Source organism: Pogona vitticeps, chromosome 1, assembly GCF_051106095.1.
Source record: "Pogona vitticeps strain Pit_001003342236 chromosome 1, PviZW2.1, whole genome shotgun sequence".
Lineage (NCBI taxonomy): Eukaryota > Metazoa > Chordata > Lepidosauria > Squamata > Agamidae > Pogona > Pogona vitticeps.
The window spans coordinates 166518019-166532122 of NC_135783.1; the positions used below are offsets into that span (position 1 = coordinate 166518019).

Genomic DNA, 14104 nt, shown 5'->3' on the forward strand with positions numbered 1-14104 from the left:
ACGGGTTTCTCTGTTGCTTGATGGCACAATTTTGCCCGTTCATTCTTTTGTGCAGATTTCCTATGTAGAAGCCAGAGGGGAAACGCCAGCAGAAAATAGTATAAATCACATTAGAGGAGGAGCATACTGTATAAATCAACCCCTAAAGTGCCCTTGGTGTTGCAACCAGTGTAGAGATGGGGCACAATTGACTTCTAGGTTCTAGGGCCTGTTCCTGTCTCCATTGCCGTATTGAGTTGTCTTTTGTGTGTCCGTAATTGTTTTAGATCAGGGGTTGTTTGTAGGCAAGTAAAGGACTGTCCCATAGAGCCTGGGAAGGGGAAGTACAGTACTGTTGTCCAGAACAGTTTGCTGATCATTAATGAGACATCTCTATGGTCACATTTGGAAGCTTTAGGGCTTTGAGTCTCTGTCCTGTGGTTCTGAGAAAATCTGGTTGCATCTGAGAGCCTGCTAAAAACAGTAGACTAAGTGGTGTGTTATAGGTGCATGCTGGATGGTTGGTAGGTTTCCACTATAATGTAGTGTTGAGCAACTGCATTACGGTATGCAGAAAGTGCACTTAGAGTGATCCAGACTTAAGTTGGTGAGAGGACAGAAGTAAGTAGGCAGAGATGATGGGGCACTCGGAAGGATGCCGATTCTGGGATTTTCCCTTATGTGATGTCACTTTGTCAATGGTAGTGAGCATAAGAGGGTGTCCTGTAGACCAGTGGTCCCCAACCTTTTTGACCCTACGGACTGGTTGGGGGAGGATGGGGTCTGTGTGCAGGGAAGGTGGGGCACTCCCCATGTTTGTGTGGTGCACTTGCGTGTGCATGCACGAAGGGCACTCGCGTGGGTGGTCGAACTCACATGCGCAAAGGGACGGTGCACTCAGGCACGCACACACACTTGCACATATGCACAGAGATACAAGGGCGCTCGGGGGGCATGCACATGCGTGATGGGGCTATGGGGGGAGTGCGTGCAGGGTGGGTGTCCCTGGCCCAGGCCACGGAATGGCACCTGGCCATGGAGCAGAGGTTGGAAACCCCTGCTGTATGAGAGGGTGCTGATAAGTACTGAGCCTTTCCCGGAAAAAATTGAGCTAGGAAGCTGTAATTGCCACCCTATTCTACATATTCCCCCAGGAAATCAGTGCACTTGCAACATCTGTCCTGCAACTTCTTAAGTCCCTGCAAATAAAATTCTTCCTACTGCTGGTGTAACCACTCATTTGCAGCATTAGTTACCTCCAGAACATTCCCAAATCATTGTCCCTTTAGGCGTTTTTTGAGTTTGAGGAACCGATAATAGTCAGAAGAAGCCAGGTCGGGAGAATAGGGTGGATGGGGCATCACTTGAAAGCCTAAGGACGTCAGTTTTGCCATTGTTTCACCTGTAGTGTGTGATGAGGCGTTGTCATGCAACAGGATGACACCTTTGGAGAGCTTTCCTCGACTTTTTCCTTGATGTTTTGCCTCAACTTCGTCAATAAAGCACAGTAATATTTTGCATTGATGGTTGAACCCTGTTGGAGGGAGTCCACCATCAGAACTCTCTTCTTATCCCCCCCAAAAAAAAAACTGTTGCCATTTGCTTCTGCACTGACCTTTGCACTCGGAACTTCTTTGGCCGGGGGAACCTCCATTCCTTAGACTGTTCCTTTTTCTCAGGATCATAACAGCAGATCCATGTCTCATCACCAGTTACCAGTTTACCCAGGAAATCTGTCTCATTTCTGCAAAAAGTTCCAAAACAGCCATCGATGGCTCCACACATTTCCTCTTTTGTTCGGTTGTCAAAAGTTTGGGGATCCACTTTGCTGCCAGCTTTCTCGTTTCCAAGTCATTGTGGATAATGGCACCAACTCTCTCACATGATATTCTCAGATACATAGTAGTACTTTTGGCTGATATTGGGCGGTCCTCCATGATCATATCATGGATGGCTTTCACATTTGCAGGCACAGAGATAGAAACAGGCCTTCCACTGGGTTTCTCACTTTCAACACCGAAATGGCCAGTTTTAAAATTGACAACCCAACGTTTAACTGTTGCATATGAAGGGCCACTGTCACCCATAGTTTGTGACATTTCATCATGGATCTGCTTTGCACCTTTCCCTTGGAGAAACAGGAACTTGATTATGGTCCTATGCTCTTCCACGTTGAATTTTTCTGGAGGTGCCACCATGTTCATTTTGGACCTGAATATGAAAGATAAGTTAAAATCATAGGTACAGTGGGGTCTCTACTTAAGAACATCCCTACTTAAGAACAATCCAACTTAAGAACAGCTCCATTTGCTAAATTTTGCTTCTACCTGAGAACAGAAATCCAAGATAAGAACAGGAAAAAAAAACCTTTCCTGCTCTTTTTTAACCTTAGGTCATCTTAGGTTAAAAAAATTTTTTCCCCCTAGTGGTAGAGTACGTATTAACCAGCTTTGCATTAGTTCCTATGGGAACTAATGCTTCAATGTATGAACGCACCTCTACATAACAAAAAAACAGCCAGAACGGATTAATTGGTTTTCAGTCCATTCCTATGGGAAATTTTGCTTCAACTTAAGAATGTTTCAACTTAAGAACACCATTCCAAAACGGATTAAGTTCTTAAATAGAGGTTCCACTGTAGTTTCTATGGACGGAAAAGAGCAGATACGGATTAAATGGTTTTCAATGCATTCCTATGGGAAATGCAGATTCAACATAAGAACTTTTCAACTTGAGAACCACCTTCCAATACGGATTAAGTTCTTAAGTAGAGACCCCACTGTAGTTGATTTTTGTACCATTGAATACAGACAAATTGGCCTGCAATTTATATCTTCCTAGCTCAATTTTTTTCTGGGAAAGACTCAATACTTACCAGCACCCCCTCGTAGACCATCTTGACTGCTGCTATTGTCAGCATTCAGGCTGCCCTTTGCTATGTAAAGCTTGGCATTCCTTTTGCAGCTGACAATGTGGGTACGACATTACATAGCAATACTGGGTCATTTCTTGGCTTTTTGAATTGTTGGTATAGAAGCACAGGTATCCCACATTCATAAAGTGGAGATTATTTTGAAGAAAAAGATCTGATTTAGAGATGGAGTAGCAGCATAGTCATAATGCTTTATTCATATAAAGAGAGGTGGTCATCAGGTGTGTTTCGTCCAAAGATACATATAGCTATAAAAGTAAAAAGCAGCCTCAAGTTGGGGCTGGAAGCTTGCTGATGCAAAACAGGGTGAGTATTCAGTCTGTACTGAAGGTTCTAATTATGGAAAAGAGAGAACAATGATTTTATTACTCTAAATTCCTATTCTTCATCATGAAAGCTTTTCCATTAAGTAGTCTGGTCTGGAAAGTTTGGCATCTATCCTTTCCTAGACAAGGTGCTATTACAGATGTAGAGGCTGAAATCCTGTAGTAAATTACTATATATTAAGCCAGATGAATCAAGGGAACTCACAGAGTTGTTGTCACACAAAATCTCTACTGATTCAGAGAGCCTACTCTATTTGCAGCTTATTACTCATTTTCAGCCATTATATGCTATAATGGAAGGTTGAAACAGTTACAAAGATAAAGTTTGTTCTCTAGGCTGGCTGAAGAAAAGCAGCTCAAAATGCCTTTGTCTCAACCAGTCAAGCAAACAGAAGTGATAGCAGACTTTTTGTAAGTCTTTTTACATGTCTGTCGGCCTGCATCTTGTTTAATGGGCCATAAGTTGTAACAGTGGTGCTTTGCAAGACAAAAATAATTCGTTCCGTGAGTCATGTCGTCTTGCGAAATTTTCATCTCGCGAGGTGCAGTTTCCCATAGGAATGCACTGAAACTTAATTAATGTGTTCCTACGGGCCAAAAAAAGTCTGGAAAAGTCACTTACCAGGTAAGAAGCTGGGGAAGCACCATCGGAAGACTGGCGGGGGTCCCCCCCACATGGCTATCGCTGCTTTCAGAGGTTCCCCCACCAGTCACCAATGGTGCTGGGCAAGCCTCCGAATGGAAAAAGGCAGCGGAAAAGGGTGGAAAATTCAAAAATGGTGTTGGGCAAGCCCCGGGAGGGCTCTGAAAGTGGTGCTAGCCACGTGAGGGGACCCCCGCCAGTCTTCCGATGGTGCTTCCCCAGCTCCCTACCTGGTAAGTGACTTTTTCAGACTTTTTTTGGCCCATATGAACGTATTGATTAAATTTCTATGCATTCCTATGGGAAACCGCGCTGCACAAGATGAAAATATCTTCGTATTGCGAGTCACATAAAAACTCGCAAGACGCTTTCATCTTGCGAGTTTTTCTTTGCGCGGGGCATTCATCTTGCGAGGTACCACTGTACAGGTTTATTGTGGAGGTACCAAGCCAGTAACAGAAAAGAGCAAGACTGTAAATGTACTATCACTATGGAATCTTTAATACATTTCATCTGTTTCCTTAAGAAATAGTACATATATTTACATTCAGTTAAAATTTGAGTTATGATTTTAGTACTTTGAAATCTGAATGATATCTTTAAACTGTATGTTTAACATTTTTAATAGTTTCTCTTACGAAGACAGTTTAAATGTATTGTGAGGTTTTTCCTCACTTCTTTGTCTAGATTATTTATTTAGATTTCTCTGTTTCTTTCAAAATGGTTGTGTCTAAGTACGTTTGGCTTTAGAGGCCTGATCTGGTTTCCTGTGGTAAGAACAATTGGGGCAGCATTAAAAAAGACTTTCTGTCAGAAATTGTGTTTTACAAAATATCCTGATGCAGTTCACATTTCATTGTTACTGAAAACAATACTGAGATGCCGAATTGCTCTGTACTTACTCTTCAAGCACGTTTTAGCAGCAGATAAAATAGATAGCAATGGACAGGTGGAATTTGATTATAGAATATCGAATTTATTATGGATTAGTAGAATTTCAGCTTATATTACTGGTGGATATGCAAGGTGCAAATATTTCTACTCTGTTATTTTTGTTCATTTTTTCCCCACAGTCCTTCCTTACAGTTTGAAGCTGCATGGGCCCTGACTAACATAGCATCAGGCACCTCTGTACAGACTCAAGCTGTTGTACAGTCAAGTACGTGTTTGGGAATGAATGTCTCTTTGGTTGAAGATGAACATATACCTTCTTTTTTGGGTGATGTATTAGTATTTTTAAAAGGGGATCTTTTTAGAGGTTGTTACACAGAGGATGTTAGTTTATAAGCATCTTCCAGGTAAGTAGCTTTGAGATCTTGTTTTCATGCCATTTTCATAAGGTGGGAGAAAATGTGTGACATGAGGCTCTTGGTTGCCTGCCACTTGGGTGAAGGAAACAGTTTCCTTAGATGGAGGAGCAGAGAGGAGATGAAAGAATTGACTGGTGATGTGGAGCAGGCTGTGGGCAGCAAAGAGAGAGGAGGCAGACTGGAAGCTGAAAAAGAAGAAGCAGATAATTTGACATGTGGAGACTTGGATTACTCTGTAATCCTGTCAGTAGTTCTGATAATTCTTCAAATGCTGTTACATCAGAATTTGTGCATTGTTTGCATCAGAAGGCGGTGGACAGTGATGCTGGATAATAGAAGTTGGTTAGTTGTGTGAGACTGTGTGGGAAAAATTGATTTATTGATGGTATGGCAGTGACCTTGTGGACAGCACTCATGGACAACACCATGTTCTCTTACTAGATCCACAGATGGTCTTCATTTTGGCCTGTAGTTCCCTTGGAGGGCCAGGCATGACATGGATGACTTAATTTCTTTCCTTTTTTATTCTTAATTTTATTTTATGTCTATTTGAGTGTATGTTCAGATGATTATTGAGGAGCTTTTGAATGAGTTTATCATTATTTAATCTTGAGTTGCTCAGTTTTGTTTTGTTTTTAAGATAGCCTTATTATTGTTCAGGATTATTATTTACTTGCTTATATATTTCTGCTAGGGACTTTTTTTCTGTAGATTTATTTTGTAGCAACTCTTGTGTATGTTTTGTTTTGTTTCTGTTTTTTTCCCCTCCCTTTTAGAGGCATCAGTGGTGGGAGGGAGATAAAGTAGTTTGGATGATGGACCATAAATACATCTTGGTAGTGTTGGGTAGGGGAAGTATGCAGTGGGTGGAATGGCTTACCATTACAGGAGAGCGTGGACTAGATAATTGATAACTATTCCAAGCTCTTGCTATCATGCGCCCGAGTGAAGTAACCAGCTCAACTAGCCCTCCAGCCTGCCCTTCCTGCTGTTGAATGCCAGATTGGTTCAAAATAAACATCATTTGATTCATGATCTTAAGTATGGATAGCCAACCTGGCTTGCATAACTGAGACCTGGGACCTCAGTACAGAGGGAGAGATAGCCTTCTCTCAGATGTGCCTGTCTGAGTATTCTATCCAGCATCTTCAGGACCCCCTCATCCATGCAAGGGTGAACCTGGCTGATAAACCTCACTTAGTTGAAGGCTGACCTAGACACAGCTGCAGTCTGGACATTTGACTACTGTAATGCTGTCTACATGGGACCTCCCCTGAGGCTGACCCTGAAACATCAGGAAGTACAGAACATGATTGTCAGGCTGATGTCAAAAGTGAGCAAATATGACCATATTTCCCCAGTCCTGGCTTGCCTGTACTAGTTACCTCTGAGGTTCTGGGCCAGGTTCAAGGCTCTGGTTCTTAGCTATAAAGTCATTTCCAGTTTGGGCTCTTGTTACTTGTTGGAGTGCCTTTCCCCAAGAACATCCACTTGGACCACCACATCTTTCCAGGCAGTGCTCCTAAGGGTTGCCACACTGAAGGAGACCAGAAATCGTGTCTTCTTGATTGTGACACCAGCCCTTTTGAATGGGCTCTTGGTTGAGCTGCGCCAGGCCCCCTCCCTCTCAGCCTTTCGGAAGTTGCTTAAGACAGAGCTCTTTAGAAAAGCTTTTACTGTACTAGCAACCCCTAATGAAGCCATCAAATCTGCTCTACTGTTTGACTGTTCCTGCTGCCCTTGGTGTACTGTTCATGCTCTTTTATTGATTTTGCTGTTCTTTTTTTTATTATTATTATTATTATTATTATTATTATTATTATTATTATTATTATTATTATTATTATTATTATTATTATTATTATTATTATTATTATTATTATTATTATTATTATTATTATTATTATTATTACTACTTCTCTTACTGTCTTATGAGTGCATTTGTTTTATTGTTACCAACTGCCTGGAGTAGTGCCTCACATTACTCAGGTGGTATAAAAGTGGAATGAATGAATGAATGAATGAATGAGTGAATGAATGAATGAATATTTCCTAAAGGTCAGAACGAGTAGATTTTGGATATTCCTTGTAGTAGTAGCCATTTCTAGGTATGCAAGCAGAGTGTCAGTTTACATTTAACATATGCAGTGGTGGAACAAATTAGGAAATAGAAGTTTTAGGATGGAAACAATTTGGGTCTTTGCATGATGAATCCTTCATTGTTTTCTCACTAGCATATAAGTGGGTGAGAAATAGCGTATTTCAGTACCATTAATACCATTCTGTCTATTGATTAATCTGTGCCTGTAGCTAGAAGGAATATATTGACCTTGATAAAGGCCAGTACAAAGTTCAGTAAGCCAGAGGTTCTGTTAGTTGCTAGTCATTTACCTCTGTAAGTGATATTCAACCTGAGGATGGGACTGTCACAGTGTTTGGGAATTTTGCAGCATCATGACAAAATGACTACTCCCATTTAAATATGATTTTAAACATGCTTAGGTCTCAAATCTATCAGGGAATTGTTCCAGAACTGAGTGTGTCAGCGACAGTTTCCTGATGGCTGTGGTTATAACACTTGATATTGCCTTACTAAACAGCTTGATTTGGCGGGTTGCAACTTATCATTTTCACCATTGCTCCCAAAGTGAGTCTCATTTAAGAAGGGAGACTGTGGACTTTTGCTTAGTCCCTGTCCTTCACTTCCTTCTTGCACTTAGACTATTTCAAAGAGAGAAATGACTACTGGTGGGGAGGGACTGTTCTGTTTAAAGCAGGGGTGGAGCATTCTTGATGGGTCCAGAGCCATTTTCCCATCTCCCACATCTTGACAGGTCACACTCTTGAATCTTCACCTCAAATGTGTTACCCAAAAACTAGCAAACCTTATTTCCAGAAATCTCAAGGGTTTTTGTCATTTAATTCTTATTACTCTCTGAGGCCTGCTTTAACTTTAAAAACACAGGAGACAGTTATTTGAAGTTTTGATTTTTCTTTTTCTTCCTTTCTGGTTTTTATTTATTTATTTGTTTGTTTATTTATTTGTTTGTTTATTTATTTATTTATTTATTTATTTATTTATTTATTTATTTATTTATTTATTTATTTATTTATTTATTTATTTATTTATTTATTTATTTATTTGAAATAGCTGTATGGGGCTTGAAACAGACCCAGGAGGGTAAATTTTAAATGCCAAATCAGTTCCTTAGCTTCTGGTGGCACTAAATTGTCTTTTCTTGATGAACTGGGGAAGGGGGAGTCGAAGTACTTGGAAGTGCTCCGGGGGTCTGTGGGTTGCATATGGACATCATTTTGTCCACATGGCCTTTTTCTTCGCCAGGTTAATTGATGTTGCAATTGTGAGGAAAGTGAGCAGTGTCCATGTGCAATGGCCAGCCCAGTATCACATGTAGCCCTTTGGTATGGGAAGGTTTCCCCGGACCTGCCCTAGGTGGTGAATTAAGTCTGCATCTTATTTAAATTTTCATTTCAGAATATAAATTTCAATACCCCTTTCCTTCTTACTCCCCCTTGAAAAAGTCATTATCCAAAAAACATGTCTTATCTAATTTCCATTAGCATGAAAGATGTTTCCTGAAATCTTAACTAACAGTTATGGTGATCCGTATTTTCTGTGAAGTGATAATATGCAACACTTTTTAATGGAAGTCATGTTTCACTGAAGTGTTCTGCTTTTACAGATGCAGTACCACTCTTCTTAAGACTTCTCCATTCACCACATCAAAATGTATGTGAACAAGCTGTTTGGGCTCTTGGAAATATTATTGGTGAGTCTCAATTATATTTCAAGAAAACATTTCATAGGCATTAACAATTTTGAAATATAATCTAATCTTGTACATTGGCATCACCTTATGAGACTATGTTTCTTCCATGTTCTCTTATTGGTACAATAAATGTAAACAGGAAAACATCTTTATTTTGGAGAACTTGTTGGATATAGGAAAAATTGTTCTTCTCAAATTTTCATTGGAACAAATATTTTTTATGGAATTCACTGGCTACTAATGGGGAAACATAGACCATTCACATCCAAACACATCACTGCATACATTTCAGGGTTTCTCCATCATGAATGTAATTTTTTTTTAAAATTTTCACTTCTGTAGGTGATGGTCCTCAGTGTAGAGATTATGTCATATCACTGGGAGTTGTCAAACCTCTTCTATCCTTCATCAATCCCTCCATTCCCATCACTTTCCTCCGGAACGTCACATGGGTCATTGTAAATCTCTGCAGGAATAAGGATCCCCCACCACCTATGGAGACAGTTCAGGAGGTAAATAAAGAATTGCAATTAAGTACTGTTATACCTCAGCTTCATTGAAAGTCAGTAGTCCCATAAAGGCGAATACACTGTACATTTTCTTAATGCATATTTATGATTTGTTTTAGTTACTAGGTATTAATTATACCAATATCTGAGGAATCTCTCTGCCTTTTCTGACTGTGAAGTCAAAATCTAATTATACTAGCTAAGGCAATACAAGCCAAGACGACTTGTATTGGTCAGAGGAATGTTCCATGTTTTGAGGTGATTGCCTTGATTTTATATGTTAGTATTATTAATGTACAGAATCCAAGTCTGTTTGTGTATAACCAGTACACTAGGTTTGGCCCTAAAATCAAACGTATTATCTAAAATGGCTTAGCAGCATATATTGCTTTTGAAGTCACACTGTTTTAAGTAGTTATTATGATATTTTGCGGTCAAACTAATATTAGGCCTTATACTTTAGACTAGAGCAATACAAAACTTGGCATACACACAGTGTAAAATTGTTGTAGCTGGAGAACATTAGATGACACATAATTTCTATCCTTCTGAAATACTGAGAAAATTAAGTTTTTAAAATTCAAAATTGCTGAATTTCAAAATTCAAACATTGGTACCTCTGAGTTAGACTGGAATATCTTTGCCATTTTGTTATTAGAACTACAGTGAAAGGTTTGGACTTACAGAAATTGCATCTTATTTTACCTTAGATTCAGAGTAAGAACTAGAGATGGGCATGAACTGGAAAACTGGTGGTTCATGATGGTTTTTGATTTGTGGTTAGCCGCGAACCCCCAGAAAAACAAACTGATTTGTGGTTCAATTTTCCAGTTCATGCCTGGCAGGGAGCTCTACCTGCTGCTGCTGCTGCCTCCACCTCCACTGCCATGTGAGGTAGCAGCTGAGGATGGCACTTGCAGCAGTGGCAGCAGGAGGAGGTAGGCAGCAGTTATGGGGGCATTGAGAAGGGGGCAGGCAGGCATCCCCTTTTGGCTGAAGCAAATGAAACACCAAAGGGAAAAAAAAGTTTTCCATTTCATTTTGCTTGGGCAAAACAGGATCCCTGAACTGGGTCATGAACCAGCCTGGTTCATCCGGTTTTTTGGTTCACAATTCATTTCATGCCCATCTGTAATAGGAATATTTTACCTACTTCCTCTCTTAAGAAATGGGCTTGGAACGGAACACATAAATTCACTCTTCTCCCCTGCCTCTGAAATTAGCACCTGGATGCTGGTAGAGAATTCAGAACTCTCCATCAGGAACAACTGAAACTTTAGAGCAGTGGGTCCCAACCTTTTTGACACCAGGGACTGGTTTAGTTCAAGAACATTCTCTCAAGGACTGGGGGGTGGCAGTGGCGGGCATCCATGCATGCAGGGGGCATTTGTGCGGGCATGTGGGAGGCCAGCTGGGGGGGCGTGCGTGCATGTGAGATGCAGGCGGGAGTCCATGCGTGTGGGAGGCATGCAGGAGTGTGTGCGTGCACGCATGTGCATGTTCCCTCAGCCCTCAAAAATCTGTCTCAGTGGCCCAGTCCTTCCAAGACCACAGACTGGGATCAGTCTGTGGCCCAGGGGTTGGGGACCCCTGCTTTAGAGAACACATCATACTCTATGGAGGTGTGTTGCCACGGCACTCAAATTATTCTGCGTAGAATCCATACATTTTTCTTTAAATTTCAACTGCAGAAGTCATTCCTGTCTTCCAGCAGCATTATGGGTTCTCTGCCACAATTGTTGAAGAGGAAGGTTAATGTCTAAATATTCTGCTCATGATAAAATCAAGACTGACTGGTCCCAGCTTCATAAAATCTTGCACAGTCTTGTAAGATGAGAGTTATAACTCACATTTTTTAACATTCAGCCAAGAAATGACTGAGATGTAGCATTTAAAATTATCTTTTAAAGTGCAGTTTACACTAGTTTGTGTCTGTTTTCTGCACATCTATAATGTATTCCTCAGTGTTTCTATTTTAGGTTCTCTCAAGCTTTTTGAAAACAAATAGCTATTCAACCTCTATAAAATAGCCATGGAATTCTTCTTTTTATCATTATTGTATTTTCCTTAGAAGTATTGAATATGCAAATATAATGGCAGATATAAAATTTTGTGGGAATTAGAAGTAGCTGTTCTAAGGAAATGGTTCTCAACTTTATGCCCTCCAGCTGATTTGGACTTCAGCTCTCAGAATCTCTGACTATTGGCCATGCTGGCTAGAGCTTCTGGGAATTGTGTCCCAAAACATCTGGAAGGTCAAAGGTAAGAACCACTGTTTAAGCTAATATCAAATTACATTTCTGTATTTTTTAGTATGTTTAGAGTTCAACTTACTAAATGTTGCGGAATGTTAATTTTTATTTGGACGTAGCTTTCTTTTTGGCTGGGTTTTTCCCTAGCCATCTATTAACTCAGTCAGTGCCTCCTTAAGGTGGGCAGGTTTGGCATTCAAAATATTTTCAAATTGCAGCCCCCAGTGTTTCTCGCCACTGTCTGGGCTGATTACAGATGATGGTAGGTGCATCCAGCTACATCCAGAGTGCCACAGTAGCTGTCCCTGGTATGGGGGGGGGAGGGGTTATTCTTCTTTCACTTCCTCATTCTGGTCTTTCTGTATGGCTTCCTACTGTTCCATCTCTGTACTTGGTCCCTGACTAGCCTCAGGGACTTCAGTTTTCATGGCTTAAATGCTACCTGTATGCTGACGATACACAGCTGAACCTCTGTGCTCTGTATCATTGGTGTTCCATCAAATCCTCAATCTTTGACAGCCTTGTTGAAATTTTTGCTTCATTGTTGTCTTATGCTCAGTATATTCAAATCAAGGCCAAATTGCCCATCTTTCTTCCCTAGCCCTCGACTCCTCACTCATTCTTCTTATCCATTGACAGTAGTTCTCTGTCCCTTCAATAAAATACATTTCAGAGAAGCTTTCTCTTGGTCCTGTCACCTTTACAGGTACAGTTGATGGGGACCCAAGAGATGGCATTCTTGGTGACTGCTCCCAGGTTATGGAATACTCTCCTGCCATGATGCTAGTTGATCCCTGCTATACTGTACTTTTGGAACAAGTGGAGACATTTTTTCCAGATAGGCTTTTAATATCTAATTTCAACATAGTTATATACCCTATGGTTGCTGCTTTTATATCATTTTAACATATTTTAAGAGTTTTTATGTCTTCTAACCATTTAAATGTTATCTGGTGAGTTGATTTTTAATGATTAAAGTATTTTGTTGTAATAGCTGTTTGTCTAATTAATTATATGTGAGCAGCCTTGAGTTTTTTCTCCAGGAGAAAGACTGCCTTTAAAAAATTGCCCCCCATGCCCTGATTATTTCTTGCCATGAGTACCGCATCCTACTCTCTGAGTTTCTGTCATCTTAGTCTCATCAGTTCACATCCATCCATCATTCTGCCGCCAAATTTATTCACCTTTCTCTGTTTCTCTATTCCTCAAATCCTTTTCCTGGATTTTTGTCCACATGGGAGCCTTGGGATCTTTCCTCTGGAATCTTTGGCTGCCTTGCCTCACCTTCCTATGAGTTTTACTCATCCACCTCCCCTACCCTTGGCTGTGGAAGGAACTTTTGCTCCCTGATACAGTACTGCCCATTTTCTCTTTTTCCTTGGAACTGCCTCCCAAAACACCTATGTGCGACCACCTGGCTATCTTCCTTTTAGTCTCTCCTTAAAATCCACATTTTCTGGGAAGTTTGTACTATCTTTCTTTTTAGCTATAAAGTTTCAAATTAGAGATCATTGGCAGCCACATTCCAGCAACAGATAGGACTGTGGGTAAAAGACAAGACCATGAGAAATGTATGTGGAACCACATATAATGCTTACAGATTTTGAGATTTCTTCACCAGCTGTACAAAGCATAGCTGATTTATATATGTTTTAACTAACAAGGAAGCTCTAGTGCAGCAGCTTTCTTGTCTACAGTGCTTAGTGCAGGTTTTTTTAAAGTGTAAATATTACTCTATTTAATTGGGGTAAGAGTAAAGGAAACTTAAGAACATGGCCCATGTGCTGGAGATTTCCCATTCCTGCCCTAATTCCTGTACAGTACTTACACTTACTAACCCATAGTATGTGTAATGCAAATAATCACATCTTCATCCCCTATCTACCCATACCTTCATTTTTTCCTTTCTCTGTTGCTTGCCTATATCTGTTCAGGTCGTAAGCCTATTGGTTCCAGATACATGTTCCTTGTCAAGTGCCATATACATAGATGGAGCTATATAAATAAATGATAACCTGTTTCTCCAAAAATAAGACAGGGTCTTATTTATTTATTTATTTATTTATTTATTTATTTATTTATTTATTCAATTTATATGCCGCCCAAACTACCCAGAGGTCTCTGGGCAGCTTACAATAATTAAAATTCAATACAGCAAAAGATAAAATTAAAATACAATTAAAAAACAATTAAAATTGCCATCAGACCCACAGCTATTATTATTTCAATTAAAAGCCTTCTGGAACAGGAAGGTTTTGACCTGGCGCCGAAATATCATCAGCGTCGGCGCCAGACGAATCTCAGTCGGGAGGGCATTCCATAGTCTGGGGGCAGCTGCCGAAAAGGCCCTTTGTCTACAAGC

At 40.3% G+C, this 14104-nt stretch overlaps 1 protein-coding gene across 4 annotated transcripts in view; it reads left to right on the forward strand.

The window, feature by feature from the left end:
• KPNA3 (karyopherin subunit alpha 3) overlaps positions 1-14104 on the forward strand; it is a 110316-nt gene that overhangs the window by 41644 nt on the left and 54568 nt on the right. For all 4 annotated transcript variants that reach the window (XM_020796734.3, XM_078378313.1, XM_020796735.3 and 1 more), the window contains 3 exons: positions 4954-5039; positions 8895-8981; positions 9324-9493. In XM_020796734.3, the coding sequence (XP_020652393.2) occupies positions 4954-5039; positions 8895-8981; positions 9324-9493 (343 nt within the window). The remainder of the gene's footprint in view (positions 1-4953; positions 5040-8894; positions 8982-9323; positions 9494-14104) is intronic.